The following is a 22,157-nucleotide window of genomic DNA, read 5'->3' as shown; positions in this document are numbered from 1 at the left end:
TGAGACTTTCTGATTTAGTATACTGTTATCATGTGATAAACACTTCGAAAGATGTGTTCAGAGTGGTCGGTACAACTAATCTTCTAGTATCAGAGGAAAATAAATAGAAGGTATGCAAAATCTACAGTTGCAAGTAGTGTTTTTCATCAGCTTATGTTCCCATAGACTCGTCTGACAAGACCACACAGAAACACCAGGAAGAATACAAAGTAAATGGCTAACCACAAGTTGTCTGCTGTCCGATGAAAGTAGTGAAATTAGATCCTGGAGCAGGATTGTTGAGTAAACATTACTGATTTTTGGAGTGGCGCTTACATTATCCTATAAAAATTTTGTAGAAGTCTGTGTGATATTAACTTGGTTCTCTTTCCTGAAAATGGTTGATTGTAACTTGATGGAAAAAATGGCAAAGCTTCAGTAAAATTGCAGCCAAAAAGTGAAATTAGATGTTATGAAAGAAATTAAATTCTACCCAAAAGTGTGTAATGAAGATTTTTGTCCCACATTGGGTTCTCCCCCACTTCTTAAATTACCAAATACAAAATTTTGTAAGCCAAAAATTTTAGGTCCTCAGGTTTAACGAAGTGCAGAAAATGTGCCTATTTTAAGTTGTTGTATGAAATATACTGGTTTAGATTACTGCTTGGAACAGTCTTAACTGTATGAAGTAAGATAACTGTAAAATGAGGAAATAGTTAAGGACATAATTCCAGTCATATACACACACAGAGTGCTGTTTTCTCTGAGTTGCTATCATTAGTGCAGATGATAATCTGTATGGGATTGCTTGTTTAACTAGAGCTGTTAGCATACTGAACCTGGAGTGTTTGGAATACCATTGCTTATGGCCTCGGGGAATAAATTAAAGTACTTTGGGGTGGGGAGCATAGGTGTTGATTGAAGATGTTCTGTCTGCAGATGCTGGCCTGCACTCTGTTCCCTGTTTAGTGTTACTCTAGCCTTTCAAAATACAATGTCCAGGTGGACTTCCTGTGGTCATTAATACTCCCTGTGTCAGTAGGTCCCAAGAGCAGTGCTGATAGCCTAGGTTAAAAAATATAGTCAAATAAGGATATGTGTTTGGGGAGAAGAGGAAGCTGAACTGCGGTTGCCGTTTTTCCATCCTACTGAATCACCTTTAATGAGATTTTCCTGCAGACTTGGAAAGCATGTTATTTTCTGCTTCTCGAAGATGTAACATAGTGATGTTATAGAAGGCAGATCCTGACTGATGACTGATATATGTGCTTTCAGTGTGCATGCTTCCTTTGTACAGCAGCTGTTAAATGTATATCTATATGAAGTGTGCAACTATCAACTCACTCTGTGTATTTCTAGCCTGAATGCTGACTTTCTCTGGAGGATGGGGGGGGAAAAAAGATACATCTGAAAGGTAGCAGTGTTGACAGGAGAGTACCCGCATGAACTTTTAAGTGCCAAATTGAGTATGTGTTAGTGTAGCACACCTTCCTCAAGCAGGATTGTGAGGGTAAGAGGGAAAGTTCAAGCTGTGTAGCAAAATTTGGCTATATGAAATTGCTAAATTATTTACTGCATTAGAATTAATAATATTTCTTAGTGACTGATTCACTGACATCCATCTTCATCCCTCTCAGCTGTTTCTACTGGTCAGTGTTCTGGCAGACAGCTGCTGCCATCTGTCCATGTTCTAGCCCAGGTCTGATCTCTTCTTTTATTTCTGCTCTCCCTTTCTCCACTTGCTTTGCAGATTTTTTGGTAACTTTCCTAGTTGTGTTTTTGGTGTGTTTTGTTTTAAAATATCTGATTCTTATCACACCAGAAATTGTTTAATACGAGACACAGCTCTTGGTAGCTCTTTTTGGTATTTGACCTTGTAACTAACTGCATCATGTTGTAGGAGGGTTAGGTTGTACATTGCTGCAGTCCTTTGTGCATTTGCTGCTTTCTAAACAGGTTCATTAGGGACTATCGAGACAGAGGAAGAAAATATGCATAGAAGCATGTACTTTGCTCGATGTTTTTGAGTACCTGCAAGAATTCATCTGCAGAGGGAAGAGATTTCGTTAGAGGTTCTAGGTGAGGATGATTAAAAAAAAAATTAACTGTTAGCATTTCAAGGGTAGACACCTGATGTCTCTGAATTTTTACTTTTGTTATGCCCTTTAACATTTTTTTCTGTAAACTGAAGATAAACCAGGTATATTCAGAAATAGTCTTTTTCCCCCTGTTATTTAAAGACGTGAATTATTGTCTTTGGATTTCTAGCTCTGAATATGTGGGAGTTCCAATCTTCGTGTAATAAAAGCAGTGCTGTAGCCTTAGAGATGTCAAGGCCAGTTCATTTAACAAAAAAGAAAAAAGCCATTGACAAACACTGAGCTTTCATGATGCACATAGTCCTTTGCTGCTTTCAGGCGTTTCCTTTGTACAGTATTTTCCCACACAGAACAAAGTGTCAGTTTGCCAATGAGATGAGGATGAAAAAGACAAAGTTTTCCAGTGTCTGGAGTAATGATTGCTTTAATGGACTTTCCATCTGTCTCCTAATTGCTTTTCCACCAGTACAGATTCATGTGGAGAAATGAAGGTGTTGAAACAAAAATGCAAAGAACTGATGAAATGGGAAAATGTGAGAGCTGCTGCTATTTTACATTATGAGTGAGGAGTGACCACAGGACTCGTGTTTGTTCCTGCTGGTTGGAGAGGGTATGAACCACTGCTCTCTGAAGGCAACTGATTCCTAGTGATACTGGGATGAAGGATTTGGCCAGAGAAAGGCAGCCTTTCTCCAGCAGGTGTGCTGCTCTGCCTTGCATCCTGCTGGAAGGAGTGTTGGGGCTGCTGATGGCATGCATTCAGACCCCCTTGGGCATTGTCGATGGGCGTCACCCACATCTAGGCAGACCTGGACCTACTGTTATCTGGACTGAAATCTTAACCAGATCTTAAGGGGAAGGATTTGAAACTGGGAAAACAGCAAGTGTGAAAAAGTTCCTGTATGTTGTTTAAAGTTTGAGGTGGCCAGCCTCAGACTTGAAAGAGGAGAGAGGTATTTATCTGATGATCAGTCTTTTCCAAACACTCTACTGTCTTATATTAGCTCTGCATCCTGTGGGAGCTGTCTTTCAAAGAAAGCTGATACTGCTTTGCCTCAAGAATTTAAAACTTTGGGAAGAGCACATGCAATTGATGATCTAGATGAAGGACCTCTTCCAAGGGGAACTGTCTACAAATGACAAATGTAAATGTATGTGGCATGAAAGAATAATACATGAGACATAGGTCCTGTGACTTCTTAGAGAGCAGTGGAGTTGCTGTTACATTCAGTCATGGTTGCCTCTGGGCAAGTCACTTGGGAGAGCAACTGAGGCTGCAGACCTCCCTTCCAGAACCCTGTGGCAGACTAGGTTTGGGCTGCTGCTTCTCTATTGCATCTTGCCCTGCCATGTGCCTGGCTGGTTTTTAACATTTTTAGTTCAGAGCTGTAAGTGAGAGAGCTAAGGTGAAGAGCTTTGGGTGTGAGAGCCAGTACAGTTTTCCTTTCAGCTTTTGACCAATGTGTTTTTTGTGGCAGCTGGAATTAGAAGTAGCTATACCTGGAAATTTAGATCTAGAGACCCAAGTGCTAGGCTGTGTGAGTTGAACAGGCTGTGGAGAAATTCTATCCTTTTCATTTGTTAAATTGAAACTTTGAAAGATAAGGTACTGGGTCCCAGCATGTATAAAAGCATATGATAGAATGAGAGCATGTCCAGAAAGGTATGACTGAGATAGCCAAGGGGATAGAACAGCTGCTTTTTGGGAAGAGACGGAAAAGACTGGGACCATTCTTTTTGGAAAATGAAAAGTTTAGGGGAAATATGATCCAGGTTTTACAAAAACATAAAGGTGATGGGTAGGTAGAACTACTCATGTAGTCCCACAGTGAAGAAACTAACAAGTGTCAGAACTGGTGGGAGTTTACTTTAAAATGAACAAATGAAGGTACTTTAAACAAGGGTCAGTATGACCTTTTTTGTGGGGCAGACAGTACCAGCATGTTCAAAGCAGAGTTGCTGACCCAGTAAGGCATACCTTATGTTCTAAGCCATATTTTTTACGATTGGCTGTTGATGTACTGAGTAAAGCTTGATTGTAGGTGCTTTGCACATCTCTGAACTCTTTCTTTAAAGCCACATAAGTTCTGTAAGGTCATTTGGGCAGAAACTTCCTTTTTAGTTTTCACAGAATTGTCTAGGTTGGAAAAGACCTTGAAGATCATCCAGTCCAACTGTTAACCTAACATTGACAGTTCCCAACTACACCATATCCCTCAGTGCTATGTTGACTCTTTGTTTTGGAAGAGCATATAGCTTTGCAACCCTGGTACCTAGGCAGTTCCTTACTAAAACAATGAAGACCCCTGACTTCTTTTGTGTGAGAACCTACAAAGGCTTCTGCTGCTTAAAATTATAACATCAAATATTTTAAATATGGGGAAAAAATACTCTTTTCAGTTATTTTCCATTATTCTTTGGCTCTTTATGCTTCTCAGTAAGTCAGTCTTGTACTACCAAATCATAGGATTTTTTTTCCCTCTTGACATAAAGATTATTCACTTGGTTCAGTGAGACATTTTTCCTACTGATGTCTCTGTGTGCCCTCACTTGAGTCACAAATCAGAAGCAGACTCTCCTGGGAGGAATATTGCCAGCTCAGGCTGAATGATCCTAAATCAAATCTCTCTTGTCTAGCTTGGGCTGCTGGTCCATCCTTCTGTGAAGTGCCTTGAATGAATGGGGAGTAAATGGGGTGTTTAACAAATACTCTGTTATCTTTGCAATCCCTCTGAGGTTATTTGGTAATAGTAAATGGTAGTGATAGTAGTATAGCTAGCTGTTTGTGTACATTTTAAGTGTGTGTGTAAATATATATATATATGTGTGCTATCTGTCACTGTAGAAATAATCTCTGAATGTGAGTGGAACAGCCAGAAATGCCTTACTTCAGTCTGTCTAAAAATCCTTTGGTGTTTTTCATTTGTTTTGCCACTGTCCCATATTGTCATGTAGCATGGGCACTGCAAAATTCATATATTCACTGGTGGTAGCTGTGTATGTACTTAAATGTGTGTGGTATGTTCAGTTGATGTTTGGCTAAAATACTGTGCTACTCTTGAAGCAATAATGTGTTTTCCAAGAAATTACACTCATATGGAAGAGCTGCAGAGAGTCTCATGGTGTTTGCTATTTCTGGAAAATTCTTCATTGTATATTCATCTTGCCCTTGTGTGAGGCTTCTGACATAATAATTTCTTATAGTTTCCAAAAAGTTGTGGTCAGTCCTGTGGTTCTAAAAGCCATTTTAGAGGGTAGATGAGCAATATCCTATTACTTGGCCTGTATGCACGGTAGGCACTCTTAAATATTTTTCTGGAAATGAAACCTGCAGCAAATTTGGAACACTGGTTCAGGAATAGGAAAGTTAAAAATGCTGTTTACTATAGGGAGGGAAGAGAAGAGCTCTAAACTATTTTGTGTTATCAGTAATATTAACTGTTCTGGGCAGTCCTGTCTCAATAGTATTTGCTTCAGGAATGCTAGTTACAGGGAACTGTGGGTAACCTGATGTGATTTTATTCTGATTTCTCCATGGAAGCTCTAAGTAACTGGAGAAATCATGGGACTCTTGCTGTGAAGTTTTCGTGGTAAGAGATGGGAGGAGAGGAAATAAGGAGGTGACAGAAGTAATGATGAGTAATCTTAACAGAAGGGGCTGAAAGGGGGTGAGTAGTCTGGCATTCCCCTCAGCTAGCTGTGCTGTTTTTCCTTAGTCATGTGATTTATTTTTTGGAGTAATCTTACAGATACAGATATGTGTCTTAGCTTTGCAAAGGTTTTTTTAACTGGGGCTCAGCCTTTTCATGAAAACTGCTTTCAGTCATCCCTTATTTGAACTTTCTTTTGGACATCCACTATGAGCATTTCCCTAGCCCACAAAAGGTGGTGAAATACCCATTCTGTTAATACACTGCTACCCCCTGCCTCCATGTATTTCAAATAATAGTCATAAACATTGTATCAGCCAGTGGATTTAATGCTACCTTGGAGAGTAGGAGAATGCATAGAGTCCCAGGAAACTGCAGTATCAGTTGGTAAGTTATTTAGCGAGAGTATGGGGAAAAGGGATCATACTTGCATGAGCATGGATGGGAAGTGACCAAAACATATCTTGGCTTTATATGATTTTGCTGCTGTGCTAAGACTCTTTTATGGGTCATGTAAAATTCAGCAGGAGTAGAGTCTGATATGTAGAAAGCTTATGGGGCTTTGCATGTATGTTTATAGTTTTCTCTTAGCTGGGATATATGACATAGATTGTTACAAATTTTGGAGATGGAGAAATAATGTACAACCATTTTTTGGCTCTTTATTCTCTACATAGAGTAACATCTGCAATTGATTTAATATAAAAAGGCTAATTCTTTTTGTTAAGACTTTGTATTTCCTCATAAGTATATTTAGTCACTGCCTGGATGACTTTGGAGGGAATGAATTCTGTAGAAGTAATAATCAGTGAAGTTTGATTATTCTTTTTTTTTAAATGGAGCATAGATATATGTGAATTTAGTTGTACACTTGAAGATTATTTAAATGGATCTAATTTTACAATATTTACTTGATTCTTTGATAAAAGATCGAAGCCCTGGAATTTTTAAAGAATGAACCTTTATCACAATTGCAGTTTACATGTTGGAAACATGAAATTGAAATAATTGTTCCTTGATTCTGTTATTCATTGAATAATTTTGTTAATTGTGGTTAAATACATAATTAAGTATGGTGTTTGAGAATAACATTGTAAATGCCACTTCCATAGGTGTGATGAACCAGTGTTAAGTCTCTGCCAAGGAGGAATTGCTGTATCAGTATTGCCAAAAATCAAACTGTGTATCTTGAGTGATTTAATCTGTATTGGCTCAATTGAAATCTGGAGAGTGTTTTTTTGTGTAAATTGCTTTTCACAAAATATTGTGTGTCTCAAAAGTCTTTGACAGAGTTGCTGTGAATTTTTATCTGATGATGGTCAGCATGTTGCTACATAATGAAAATGCTCAGTGATGGGAAGTATTTGAAATTCATCATAGCTGAGGGTGCCTGTGTAAATCTTTACACAGTCTGCTGTGTTACATTGCAAGTCTGGGATAAACTTTCAGCTTCATTAGATTTCTGTGTGCCATAGAAAGCAGAACATAACCAAAAGTATTTCCTTGTGTGGTAAACAAGAGTTTCATAATGCTAGGAGTTGAGACTAGACATAATTACAGCCTCTTCCTCGGGCAAAAACTCAGTCTGTAACTTGTGGTTCTGCACTGTTTTCTTCCAGTTTTTGCTCCTAACAATTACATGCAGTTTAGATTTCAGTCTTGAGCCTCATGAAAGTAGCATTGCTTGCTGCCTGCCGTGGTTGCTTCCCCCCTCCTCTCCCCTCCCCTTCTGGCGTCTTCCTTACTGGAGAACCACAAAAGCTGTACCAGGTGACAACAAAGAAACCTTGGTCTAGGCTGGTCTAGGTTTCAGTGTATGCAGAGTTCTTGTAAAACAGCTGTGAGTACTGAATCTGCTAAATGAACTGTTTAACTGAATTGCTTGGAGAGCCCATAATGGAATGTACTTACAATGAACAACAGGGAACAAAAAATGCACACTTCTAAAATTTAGATGCAAAAGCTTCATTGCAGAATTTTTCCAAAATGCCCCAGAGAACTAATTTATTTGATGTTTACATTACAAATGAAATGGACAGATTGACTAGTTGATCAATTAATGTCAAGACCTACTTAAACAAAACTCCAGTATCTAAACAGTGATTCTTGTGATGGTTGTCTTGCTTTGGAACAGTGCAAGTGTCAAAGCTTGCGAAGAAGTGTTTGGGAGGTAGGAAATAAGGAGAAGCAGACCTAGATACAGAACAAATTTTCTGTGAAGTTTATCCATGAACTTCTTTAAATCTGCAAACTCTGCAAAACTGTCCTTTTCAGAGGGTCGCAGACGTGCTTGCTTTCCCCCTGTGAACTTTACCCAGTGGTAGAACTCTACAGGGAAGAAGAGTGGATAAAATATGAAATGAGAATTCTGGGGTTTTTTGTCTATACCTACAAAGCAGAGAAACTGCAGCAACCAGTGGAGATGACAGCATTGCTGATTTTTTTTGGTTTTTTTACGTAAAAGAGACTGTGGAGGTGAGGGACTCTCAGCTCTTTGGTCGTGATGCCTGAACCCATTATGGTGCAGAACCGCTTAACATCAGATGAATGAAGTTACCTGTATGTAATGACACTTTTACTTCCTCCTAGACCTCTGTCTCTTCAAAAATATCTCCCCTGTTTTCAAACACAAAAAGCCCAGTCATCACAGAGGTTTTCTGAAAATAAATTTGATTTGTTTGCCATCAAGTATGTTCCTACCTAACATTGGAATTCAGCTGTTCTTTTTCTTTATGGTTTACTTTTAATATAAATCGTAATTCAGACAGCATCAACCTGAAGTTACATGATGCAAATGCCAGTAGTGCGGGATACAGGGGAATTTGTGACATAGGCCTCTACAGTGAGTAAATGAAGTGTCTAACGAAGCGTTGTAATTACAGTTCAAATCTATTAAGTGTTCTATCTTCTCCTTCAGCCTTTTGAGGATGTGGGCTGTTCTACTATTTCTCTCTAATTTCTGCTGGTTAATACCATTGGGTGCCATTAAAAGTCATATAATGGACAACCAGATGATCAGGCCCAGTCAGCATGGGTTTATGTCAGGTCCTGCCTGACAAACCTGATCTCCATCTATGACAGGGTGACCTGCTTATTGGATGAGGGAAAGGCTGTGGATGTTGCTTACCTTGACTTTAGTAAGGCCTTTGACACCGTTTCCCACAGCATTCTCCTGGCAAAACTGGCTGCTCGTGGCTTGCGTGGGCACACGCTTTGCTGGGTAAAAAACTGGCTGGATGGCCGGGCCCAAAGAGTTGTGGTGAATGGAGTTAAATCCAGTTGGCGGCCGGTCACGAGTGGTGTCCCCCAGGGCTCGGTTTTGGGGCCACTCCTGTTTAACATCTTTATTGATGATCTACATGAGGGGATTGAGTGCACCCTCAGTAAGTTTGCAGATGACGCCAAGTTGGGTGGGAGTGTTGATCTGCTCAAGGGTAGGGAGGCTCTGCAGAGAGATCTGGACAGGCTGGAGCGATGGGCTAAGGCCAACTGTGAGTTTCAATAAGGTGAAATGCCGGGTGCTGCACTTTGGCCACAACAACCCCCAGCAGTGCTACAGGCTTGGGGAGGAGTGGCTGGAGAGCTGCCAGTCAGAGAGGGACCTGGGGGTGTTGATTGACAGCCGGCTGAACATGAGCCAGCAGTGTGCTCAGGTGGCCAAGAAGGCCAATGGCATCCTGGCTTGCATCAGAAATAGCGTGGCCAGCAGGGACAGGGAAGTGATCTTACCCCTGTTCTTGGCACTGGTGAGGCTGCACCTCGATTCCTGTGTTCAGTTTTGGGCCCCTCACTACAAAAAGGACATTGAATTACTCGAGTGTGTCCAGAGAAGGGCAACGAAGCTGGTGAAGGGTCTGGAGCACATGTCCTACGAGGAGCGGCTGAGGGAACTGGGGTTGTTTAGTCTGGAGAAGAGGAGGCTGAGGGGAGACCTCATCGCCCTCTACAACTCCCTGAAAGGAGGTTGCAGAGAGCTGGGGATGAGTCTCTTTAACCAAGTAATAAGCGATAGGACAAGAGGGAATGGCCTCAAGTTGTGCCAGGGAAGGTTTAGACTGGATATTGGGAAGTATTTCTCTACAGAACGGGTTGTTAGACGTTGGAATGGGCTGCCCAGGGCAGTGGTGGAGTCCCCATCCCTGGAGGTGTTTAAGAGTTGGGTCGACATAGCACTGAGGGATATGGTGTAGTTGGGATCTGTCAGTGTTAGGTTAATGGTTGGACTAGATGATCTTCAAGGTCTTTTCCAACCTAGACGATTCTGTGTGCATACACTTCACTGGTAGAAAGATTTTCCTCAGACTCCAGCCAGAGTTTTATTCCTTCAGCCCAAGTTATTTCTACTGTGGTGTTTGTGGAATTATGTTAATTATCTTGGCTTTACACTGTGGGTAAGACCAACAAAGTTTCCTGAAGCTGTTCTTAAGGTCAGTCTGACTGTGCATCCCCACTGGTGAGTGAGGCCTCCAAGCACCCAGGCCTGCTCAGGGTAGTCAGTTGCTGCCACTCTTGTTCCTTGGGGCTCTTCTGGAGTTTTGGGTAGGCTCATGTGGAGACAGTACTTGGAAGGTGACATCAATTTTTTTTTTTAAGGCTGTTCTTGTGCCTGCTGAGCAGCTGTACTACAGATGTTTTTGGAGACAGTAAACATTTTGCCTAGAGCAACATGTTGAATTGTTCAAAGCCACAAAGAAATGCCATGTTACCTTATTGACATAGACTTGTACATTGTACCACACTGGGAAACTTTCTCATCAGAAATATGGGTGGAAGCCTGGCACTGCAGTGGCCTGACCTGGCTCTGTGCAGAGGGACAGTTTTCTGCTTCTAGGCACTTGTGCCACTAAATCTCAGCACAGGTGTTGAAGTGTTGAATACAAGCCCACTTGCTACTGAATTTAAGGACAATAAGGTGCAAATGTGAAATGAAAATGAGGGATGTGAAGAATCATTTGGGGATTTTTCATGGTCTGGAGAAATGTATTTTTGTTTTTGAATAGGTAACTGATATTTCCAAAAAGTCTGCCAAGGGAAGTGAAGGTTGTTACACCCTCCAGAGGAGATACAGACTCTGTCATAGGCTTTTGGTAGCCCCCTCTGTTGCATTACCTAAATGTTTTCTAAATTATAGAAGCCACGTAATATCTGTCACATATATGGTGTTGACTTTTGCAGTTCTGTCCCCAATTAGAAATGTCATTATTGTGTTATATTTTAACATTATTTTAATTGTTGTGAGGCACTCTGGAAATAATGTTACTTTAAACGAGTATACTTTTCTTATGCAGGAAAGAAGCAAAAGTGTTTAAAGTTAGCAATCTGTTCCAAAGTCAGCTTGCATGGACACTTTTTATTTATTAAATGAAAAGTCCAAGCTGTCTTCTGCACCAGATAAATTTAACCAGAGTTAAATTGGCTACTGTGATAAATCATTACGTTATTTTTAACCAGTTTAAACTGAACTAGTGCAAGTTTTTATGTAGATAAGGCATTAGGTCAGAAGGTTGTTGGTTCATATCATAGAGATTAATCTGTATTTTCTCTTAAATAATTCATAGAGTGAATTCTGAAGTTATGATATAAAATGTTTTGCGGTGTCCGTGTCCTGATATGCAAGAGGTTCCTTACCCTCTGTGCTTCCCAAACTTGAGAGTGGAAAGGTCATGTTATTGAGTAAGAGTGAGGCTGAGAGAGCGAGTGAGAGTGCTTTGACATACTACTGTTATACTACTGACACACTACTGTTTTATTTAATCTAAAACTTTCTATATTTCATTTAAAAGTATGACTCAAAAGCTGAGGGAAGATCTGATGTTATTTCCCTTGCTTCCAGCCTCAAGAAACAGCTTCAAGGTCTCACACCTTCAAAACCAAGTCTTTTAAGAAAACCAAAACTTGTGGAATCTGCAAAGAACTAATCGAAAGCCAAGGCGTTTCCTGCAGAGGTGAGTAACATATGATGTGCTGTTTACTTTCTTGCTGTGTAAAAAAAAAAAAAAATAAAATTAATTTAATATTAATGTTGAAGTTTCTAGGAATCCATGTTTCAGGAATTCCGCCTGGACTAAGTAGAATTGTTACCTCGGTTTATTTCCTTCCTTTGTACAGTAATGTTCTTTGAATTTGCTGTGGATTGGGGTGCTCTAGTAGGTAATTGGACTTGTACAATGATGTGTTTTTATTGTTACGCTGTTCAGGCAAGTTCCAGAATACGGCAATTGGAGGCTCTCTGAGGGGCATGTGAGTGATGTGTGCACAGTGGGTGACAGATGCCTCTGGATGGAGTTCAGTATCCAAATGAGGAAGTGTGAGACTCTGTCTCACTGAGGCTTGAAGGTTTTCTCTGCATTAATTTGCAAAAATTCACAAAAGCAACCATCTATTTATTTACTTTAATTTTTTCAGTTGTGTTATGCTCTGTCTAATCCGTAGTCCTTCAGTCTAATCACTCACAAAAACAATAAAGAGGTTGTTCTCCTGAATGCACAGACTACAGCTCTTTACAGCTGTTTTCCCTCACTTTTCTTCCTTGCTGTGTAGAATTGAGCGTCCTTTCTGCAAGTTGTCCAGGGATAGGGGTTTCGATCCCCTGTACTGGTTTACTCTAGTTAATGTTCAACTCTTGTTATTCCATGTTAATAAAAACAGTATCTTTACTTGCTGCATGCATGGTTTACCTACTAGTAAGAGAATGCTATTATCTCTTCATCTGAAGCATAGTCACTGTTTTTACTGAGACGTGTTTGCACCACTTCCCAGTTCTAGATGGATCCCTTTCTCCTACCTCCTCCCTCCCATATTCTTTAGACATGCTAGGATTCCTCTGAGAGTTTCAGAGGGAAGTGAGAGATTTAGATGTGGAAGGAATGTGACCATTTCCTGAGCTAAGGTGCAGACTTTGTAAATGAACAGCTACATGTAAAATACCTCACTTGTTCAGCATTACAGTTACTATAGGAGTGGTAGTTATGTATGTATTTCTCTAACATATTTCTTCTGTCTGTCCTTCTAGAGGTTGGTTTCAAAGTTCTTAAGATTTAGTTGTTTTCAATTTAGCAGAAATGGTATTGTTGGAAGGAAGCTTGCTTAGTGAAGGAACTGCCTGAAGACTGTTTTGATCAGGTTCAGTGTAAAAAGCACTGTACCAGGAGAGAATCAGTACTTTGAAGGGAAAGGCCTTTGGGGCATGAATAGAAAAAAATGTTTGCCAGTTTGCTCTGGATTTGAGTTCTCACAGCTCAGAGCTGGAAGTCTCAAATTTGCAAAAGCTGTGTCAGTGTGCTTATCTGCCAAAGGCAGTAAGAGCTTTACCATGTCTGAGGCTAGGATGAGTCTGAGCAATTTTTCCTTTTGCCCCAATGTGTAATAGCTTTGATTTAAATACAGAAACAGTACAGTACTAACACTACACACCAATGTAGTTTAACACATCTTTGGCTAGTGTTTATACATGGTTCAAAACATCAGTAAGAAAGCAAAATTTACATGTATTCAAACCATCAAGGAAAAAAGCTTTCAGGAAAAACAAAAGAACTGAGGAACTAAAAATTTTACAAGCACTTCTACTGGGATCCCTCCAACACACTCTCTAGACCAGTATAAATCATGGCTATGATATATCCATGTCCATATCCCAGTCTGTCTGGGATAATTTTCTCTAGGTTTCTGGGCGAAATTTTCAGAATGAGCCCCTTGATAGTATTCCATAGCCCCTTTTGCTGGTGTGAGCACCCCACAGATTCACTATCCTTCTGTGCTGCTGGTACATTTTGATTGTTAGTTGCTTGATACTTACCTATGGGATGGGAGCAACAGGAGTTGCAGAGTGAAGTAATGCCTCCAAGTAGTTTCAATTTAATAAGAACCCATTTGTATTTTAACTTCCAGCATGGGCTTTATAAAGCAGAGTTTTGGAAAAGATAGAACTGAAAGTTGACTGTTCCCTTGCCAGCACTGCAGTACTTGAAATGTACCCTAGTACTGTGAAACTATTAATAAGAAGAAAAATGAACCAGCTGTTTCAGAGCCAAATCCTGGTGCTGCTGCTTCTGGTAAATTCTCCCTGATGTTGCTGTATGAAAGTGAGCAAGTTGGCATTGGGGGGAGGGGAGGGAGAAGAAAAGCCTTTAGTTAAAAAGAAAAAAAAAGTTCCTTTGTGTATTAATGAGAAAAGTCTTGCTTTCTAACAGTTCCTCCTCAGAAAATAATAGCTCTTTGTACAGGCTGCAGGTTCCCCCTGGACTATAATATCTTATCAGTTAAAGGAAAGTTATGTGTCAAGAGAAATGAGGGGAAGGGAAAGGCTCCAGATTGGTCACTGCATAGTATTTGCTGTTTATCTAGCAATGAATCATGTACTTGTTGTAAGGTAAAAAAGCCATAACTGGGTGTTGTGTTGGTTAGATAAGTTTTCATTAGTATGTGGCAGTCATTTTAGGGGTGTGTTGTTTAGCCCTGTCTTGCAAAATGTGTCCTTTGCTAGTAGCCAGGTCTGAATGCAGTGCTTTTTATGCAAAATGACTGAAAGGTACACTTGAATAATTATGTCCCTTTGTCCTTGTATACTTCAGTCCACCTCAGTAAAGCATACTCAATTACAATGAATTTATTTTTAACAAGCACTACAAAAACAGTGGCAAAAAGAAAAGGCAGATTTGAAGAAGGGGAGGCTCCTGGCTGTCTCCCTGCCTGGTAAGCATGTGGCTGGGCTGTGTTGTTGATGCAGTTTCTCAGTATGACGAAAGGACAGACAGCTGTTGATTGATTATTCTAGAGTACCTGCACATTCTAGAGTAAATCAAGGATCACATGACTCCATATGTCTCTTCAGTGCTACCTCAAACTTGAATGATTCTGAACTCTGATCTTCCCTGCAGTACAGTTCAATATAATTCAGGGCTAAGCAGATACACATCCTGATCGTGCACATTTACATAGTTAGCCAAAGGGCTGCAGTGCTACAAAAGCCTTCTGATTTTATGGGTTTTTTAAGCTACTTTAGGTGTTGAATAGTCAGTATTTTACTTCATTTGTAAACAAGCTGTCATAATTATCTAATTTCTATGTGTTTTCCATGTGAATTTCTATTTTATTTTATTCTTATATATGTAAAATTTTTATTTCTATTTTTCTTTAGTTTCCTTTGCTTTTTAAAATTATCATTTATCTTTGTTGTGTTGTGATCAAATGACTGTTGGTCTAGAACAGAGAGCTTTTTAGATCCTCTGCATCTTCCCAATTTCCAGAAAGTACTTTTGTAGCAATTTGAAAACTGGAGACCAGATTTGGGAAATTTGAGTAGTTTTAAATAATGCAGTATTATTTCCTAGCTCTTAGAGCATTGATGGGTGAAATAAGTATGAAGAATTGAAACACTTTACACATTTCTGTTGATGAAACTCCATTCCCCTGCAGTTGATGATTAAGTTAACATGTTTAGGTGCTGCTAGTGAGACTTCACATGCAATACAAAGCATTCCATGAGCTAGATCTTAACCTTAATTCCATTAATGGTAGTTTGAATGAACTGAGTATCTCTTCGTTAATCGAACCTAGCCACGTATGTTTTGGTTTTGGGAATATGTGTTGGCGTGATCCCAGTAGGACTGCTCATAGAATCTTAGTTCCTTGTTTTTTTAATTTTTCCTGAAAATTTTTTCCTTGGTGGCTTGACTGCTTGTGAGCTTTGGTTGCTTCCTGATATTTGGAACCATGTATAAATGCTAGTCAAAGAGGTGTTAAATTTCATTGACATGTACTGTTAGCTATATTGTCAGCGGAGAAATGCTTACCATAGTATTGTATGCAAGCTGAGCGTAATAAAGAATACAATTCACTTTCTTAAAATTAATCTCTATAATAACTTCTGTCTTGTAAGTGTTGTTAACATATGGTCTCATACAAGTGTTGATTGGCTTACAGTAAATAAGTCCTGGATTGTTTTCTTGAGTGTGTAGCTCAAAATGATAGCAGAAAGTATGTTTTCTCAAATTACAATATCTGTATTTTTATCAAGAGCTTCTGGCTGTTTACAGATCATAGATCGGGATTTTAAGACAATTGGAGCTGTTCTCCTTAGATATTTGATATTTTCCTTTGAAATTCACCTGCTTGTTTGTGATTGTGCTTGTGGTCACAGTTAGTGATCCACTTAAAATATCATTTTGGGTTAGTTGGAATATTATATTTAAGATCTGTATTTAATCAGATGTTCACTGCTTCTGGCAAGACAAAATGAATTTTTACATTGGGACTCATTTGGAGCTGAGAAACTGTTGTGAAGGCTTGTTTGTGCATACTCTATGTAAATATATGCATATTTAATCTTATAGGATAGCAGGTGGTTTTTATATATTCTATCTTTCAGTTAAGTGCTAAGTTCAGTAATGACATATTAGTATCTTAATAATGTGCAAAGCATGTCTGTGGTTACAGTTCTGGCAGACAAACCAGAAAGCTAGAAATGCCAAAGGAATTTGTATCCTGCTTGGGCCAGGAGCATTACAGCTGACTCTTAAATGGCAAAGCATGTAGTGTGTATTTGTGGGGCAGGGGTGTTTGTGTCACCCTGGTTTCCATGGAGTGATCCTTGTGAAATAAGATCCTGTGTTACCAGGCACTTACATGGGTGTATTCCGAGATCTGTCCATCTATTGATCTTATACATTATATGTAAGATATATATTAACTGTAATTTCAACATATAACCATCTTATGGTTAATTATGGCAATAGGCATACCCATATAATTATGTTCATATTATAATGTGGGAGATCGTTGAGAGAATGAAAAGACTGTCATCAAATTAAAAGGATTTTTCATCATACCATTCTTGCTTTCTGCGTGATGTTTGTATGTACGCTTGCATGTTTTGAGCACTGATCCAGCAAATTGTATTGCCTTCTGTGGGACTGTTTTAAGATAACTGCTTCGGTTAATACTTTTGTAATGATGGATCTCTTGCATGTATGGCTCAGATCTGTAAAGAAATGGCAGAAACCAACCAAACCAGAAAACCTTACTATTTTCCTAAGCAATTAACTGCTAATTGCCTCCCAATTTAAAAGGTATATAGACTTTTGAGAAAATGAGACCTAGAATTCTTTTGCTAGCTCTGTATGCTTTCAGTTATGACCAACATCTAATAATACAACAGAGAACTGCATGTAAACCAGGATATTCAGGGTGTAGGACAAAGGAGTGTGGTCTGTTGTCCCTAGAGCAGATTAATATCTTGTAGCTTCTGTGAACTCCAAGGAAGAGGGATTATGGAATGCCTAAGCAAGTTTGAGTTAGGTAGGGACCCAGGCTCTTGCTATAAAACCTCATTTGACTGTCAGCCTTGTTTGTGAAAGGCATTTGGGAGGATGTCTGAGGGAGACTGTATGAATTGATCTAGTAGCAGCAGAGAAATCTTTTTAGGAACCCCTCAGAAATGGGTGTATGTTGACCTTATATGAGTGACCCAGAGTATACTGTTCTGGAGAGGAGGAGGCTGGAAAGAGAAATGTGGACTGCAGACCACTTGTGACACCAGAAGCCTGGGAAGGTCAGCCCCTCTTCTCTAGACAAAATGTGCACACAGTAAATAGCAACTTGTGCTGGATTAGTAGAATGTACTCTAATTAACACAGCTGTACAAGCTATGCATTCATATTTCAGCACAGAGCTTCGATAGTGAAACATGGAGGCTATGTGCTTAACAACAGCTAAGACATGAAAGGGAAGGATGAATGAAGATTTACTGGAGCATACAGAGATACAGAAGAAGACACTGTAATTACTAGGCATTACACAAGTGGTACATAAGCATCCTGACTGAACACAGCCCTCTGGAGCTGAGAGACGCTGTGGAATTGACATCCTTTGGCATGTTGCTACCCCCCTACCTGGGGGAGGGGGGGAGGAATTGTGGCAGAAATATCTAAGGAAAGTTCCTACTAATTTGAAAATAAAAACTACACAAGGCAAAAGCCTCTAAAGAATGTTTAATGTTCATAGCTAAACTGCATCACAGATATTAGGTGATGTTTTGGAAAGTTGTCTGTAGTGAAAACATGAGTTCCCTACTTGTTTACGTCATAAGGACTGATTTAATCATGCCAGAATTTGATCTGTGGTTATAAAATTTGTTTTAAAATTAAAGTTCAAACCACTAAGGTTTCTAAAAAGCTGCAGCTTCTATTTCTTACAGCTTGTAAATTAAAAAGTAAAAAAAAAAAGGCACAAACTAAATGTGATCCCATGTGGCCCTCCCCTGCACTTTTTCCAGGAAAGCCAAAGACTGTGGTGTGATCTGGTATACCTGCAATTTTATAAATTTAGCCCACTTGAAAAGAACACAAAATTCCTAAGGGTAAATTGAAGTTATAATTGTCTGCTCGAACCCAAAAATCTGAAGTGCTACCATCATTAGGGTGTATAACTGGAGTGTGATGAACTTGATATGCCATGTAGGGAAAGGAACCTCAAATCTTGTTGCATTTGGGTAAACCCTCACACTTCTAACTGACTTCAAGACGAGGGAGTGAACTACCGTGGGAGATAGAAATAACATATAGGAAGATAAAGTTTAAATAAAGAAGAGATGGCTTAAGAATTCTGTTGTAAATAATGCTGAAGAGTTTATTCTGGTACATGAAGAAAACTTCAAGAAACTAAGCTGGGCTACAAACAACTTCATTTAGACACATTCAGGATCTGAATCCTGTAAATAGGTAGGAGGGGGAGTTGCTAGTGGCTTTTATGCATAGTCCCCATCTGCCATTAAAAAGGTAAAAAATACCCTTGGAAAACATGCCTACAACTATGTAAGTACTTGAAGGATCATGTTGATGACCTCCTTTGCATAGCTGATTTTGTTTTCTCTTTTGGTGAAGGTCTTTGTCACTTACAAGAACAGTTGTGAATCAAAGCTCCATGTCTCATTAGGTCTTACCCACATAATAAGTTTTTAACAACATGGGCTTTCTTATTTTGAAGATCATCCATTTTAAACCAATCTCTTATTTTTCTCTAATCGTTGTTCATAGCATAATTCATGCAGGATATGTTAAGATCCATCACAGGCATGCAAGCTTTTGAGATCTTACAGTTCTTGCATGGTCTGCAGCTGTCAGAAAAACCTGGAGACAGTCCAGCCATTTTTTTGGTTTCATGTGGGTTGTTGGCTACAGTAAACAATGCTCTGGTTGAAATGGTTTTGTGGATGAAATTTTGTAGCACGGGCTTGTCTGTTAATCTAGCAGGAGAAAGTCTAAAAATAACCTTTGGTTCCGGACTGGATTAAGGTTTAATCATTTCCTACCTGACTTGTAAGTGTAGTTTAGAAAGGTGAAAACACAGTGCTATATGAGTAACTTATTTTTAAAAATGTGGAAACATTTTCGTGGTGCTAATGTTCTGCCTTTTGAAACAGCACCTATGGGAAATTAAACAAAACAAAAAAAACCCCACCCAGGAGTTTTCAGGATGCAGTTAAAATGATAAAGTTAGACTAAATTCCTTGGGGTGGGGGAGGGGAACCGAACCAAAGAAAAACCAATCCCAAAAAAACCTTGGTGGTCAAGATCCTTCCTACAGGACAGGAAGAAAGTGGGAGTAAAATAAAAGAACAAGCACACTATTGCAGCAGTAGTGCCAAAATATTTTTCTCTTAATAAAGATTTTCCACTGCTGTTGTCAGCAACAGCAAGTGGAATGTTTCATCTGCGGGAGAGCTCATTCACAACGCTATTTACTGTATAGCCACCCCAACTAAAAAGTGCTGAAGCTTTGCGCAAATTTCTCATAACTGTCTTTTAGTCTTCATCTTCAAAAACAATGTCTGCAGTCCCTGTCATGAAGTGCTGGGAGCAATATTCAGATGAAGAGACAATGGTTGGCTGAATATGAAAAAAGAACAAAAGAAAATCTAGGGAAAATGTTTGAGGCACAGGAAATGCACCAGCAGATGTTGTTGCTGTAGTGTGGCTGTTAGACTTGCAACATCTTTGGCATGTGACTTAAAAATAGAAGTGTTTACTTTTTACAGCTAAAGCCCAACAGTTCTAGCTAGAGGACTCTTCCCCCACTCCTACCCAAGGGTATCATTACCCCCCACAAAAATGTATGCCATCTTATTTTTAATGCTGCAGTAAATAATTTCCATGTGACTTTTTCATACAGTGTTCTTTCTGGATCTTCCATCTTGAGTTGAATTGTTGTAGAGCTAGTAGGAACAGGTCAGCAGAAAAGTGTGTGTTTGAAAGTTTTTTCTAATAATCTGATCACAATGTTATTAAACCCTTGCCAAAATATAAATGGCCAGCAAGTTGCCCAATTCTCTCCATTTGGAACATTGTGGTCATGGATGTCTTTCTGTATCAAGCTCTGCCTGGAGAAGACCCTGTCATGGTGGCCTTGCTATTCATTCCTTAAAATATCTTGATTTGGTTTCTTAAAAAAAGGAAAACGTCTTTTTTTTCAGCCAATGATAGACCTGGGATTTTGTTAAAACATTTCCTGAAGGAGGGAGATGTTGCTCAGTAGTGGTATCACTAGCCTAGCTACTAAAATGGCTGGATTTTAGCACTCCTGTGACATTGACACCCATCTTTCTGTGGTATTGAGAGAGAAGACTGGAATTGGGAACTATAAAAACTAAGTCTTGATTACACAAACCTTTTTATATGGTTGTTTTAGATTACATTTTGTTGTGGAACATCAAGGACTCTTCCATTACTGTCAAAAAATAGCTGTAATAGCATGTGTCTGCTTTGGGGAAGCTGAGTTGGAGATGCTGAGGGAAAGAAAGCATCTTTCAAGTAGCTAGGACTGTGACTTGGTATCCTAATTTATTATTTGTCACTAGGAATTTAAAAATGAATATCAAGACCTGTCATAGTATATGCTTTTGGGGCAAGTGATCTGGCTTAGGGATTAGTAAGGTATTAAACTGAGTTACATGTCTTAGATTTTCTATTTATATGCATGTTTCTGCTGCAAGAGGATTTCTGAATTACCGTGTTTGTACCCTTGCCATACATAGAGTTGTTTAAAAACAAGCACACAGAAACCCACCATGGAGAATCACTTGATAAAAGCTGTGGTTAAGTGCGAGGTTGTCCTTATAAACTGGTCGTCTTTTAATATTCATTGCATGTACAGTGCAACAGAATGTTTGTATGGAATATATTGCCATACCGTATGTCCATTAAGTACTAAAACATTACAAGGTGAGTAGCCCTTACCACACAGAGAAAAACTTAAGCTCTTTGTCCTGGTAAACCATAAATCATTCTGTGGTCAGTTTACAGAAGTACTCTCTTACTTTGTAATACATTGCTACTGGTTTTCAGAGAGCATCTTACATTCATGCATGTAAGTAGAACTTTCATTTCATAAAAATTTTGGAGCTTAAGTTTGAAAAGATTCACTATGCTTATCCTTCTGTTTTTACCCTGGTAATAGTATGTTAACTTGCAGGAATTAACTCATCTTCATTTTGAGTTAAAGAAATTTTGTTTGTTTGTGGTTTTTTGGTGGTGGGTTTTTTTTTCCTTTTAAAAAAAATGGATTCTCAGAGCTATTGTTTAGGAACTGTTTTGAAGTGTAGTAAATTGACTAAATATGGCTTGGTCTCCATTTCATTGCCAGCCAGCTTGGGACGGTTGTTCTTGGAACTGATGCCAGAATTCTTAAACACAAATTTGGAAAGTCTGGTATTTGACGAGAGCTGATGTGTGGGATCCAGACACTCAGCTGCTCAGTTGAAGAACTGAAGTAGCCTTGCTCAGTGTGACATTAAGTCCTCTGGACTGTTTCAGGCACATTTTTAAACTGAAATACACTTGGACTGTAGTCCTGAAAAGAGCTGAGTGCTATTTTGCTTGTAAGCTTTGCCTGAAGAATGCCAGCATTTGGTAGAAGCTGCTTGTTGAGATCTTTTAACTGTAAGTTGCATGCATTTCCGTAACAATTAATGTGCTGTGTGTTCGGTTTTTCATGTTTTTCGTATTGTGTGTTTGTTACACTGAAAAGGCATGGGTTACACAAATATGGTATAATACTGCCTTTTGGCCTTAGAAATTTTCTGAAAGTGCATCTCTACTATTTAAGGCTTTCCACAAAAACAGCTGTCATATTGAAACATGATTCAGTCTCTCTGACAGTGTAATGATTGAGGTAACCCATCTATTGGCAAGTACTGTAAATGCTTGGTCTGAGACAAAACCAGCCTTGGGCTGGGGGGCTGCAACTGTCCAGGCAGGATGGTTCTGTGAGAGTGGTAGCATTAGCTGTGTCAAGATGAAGTAAGTAACGACATATCAAGCAAACTGACTTTTCTCTGTGGGCGAGTAGTTATTTTGCTAGTGTTGGTGAAGGGATCTTTCACTGTTCACGATGTTAGCAGCTATGGGGAGGTAGGGGAGAAAAGCGTATGAATTGC

At 39.2% G+C, this 22,157-nt stretch overlaps 1 protein-coding gene across 5 annotated transcripts in view; it reads left to right on the top strand.

Moving 5' to 3' along the window:
• Positions 1–22,157, top strand: part of TNS3 (tensin 3) — a 241,567-nt gene that overhangs the window by 50,420 nt on the left and 168,990 nt on the right. For all 5 annotated transcript variants that reach the window (XM_074830359.1, XM_074830370.1, XM_074830348.1 and 2 more), the window contains exon 3: positions 11,562–11,673. In XM_074830359.1, the coding sequence (XP_074686460.1) occupies positions 11,562–11,673 (112 nt within the window). The remainder of the gene's footprint in view (positions 1–11,561; positions 11,674–22,157) is intronic.

The sequence above is a fragment of the Strix aluco genome, chromosome 1 (genome assembly GCF_031877795.1).
Source record: "Strix aluco isolate bStrAlu1 chromosome 1, bStrAlu1.hap1, whole genome shotgun sequence".
Classification (NCBI taxonomy): Eukaryota; Metazoa; Chordata; class Aves; order Strigiformes; family Strigidae; genus Strix; species Strix aluco.
The sequence above is the reverse complement of the archived record's forward strand: the minus strand, read 5'-3'. Positions and strand labels throughout refer to the sequence as shown.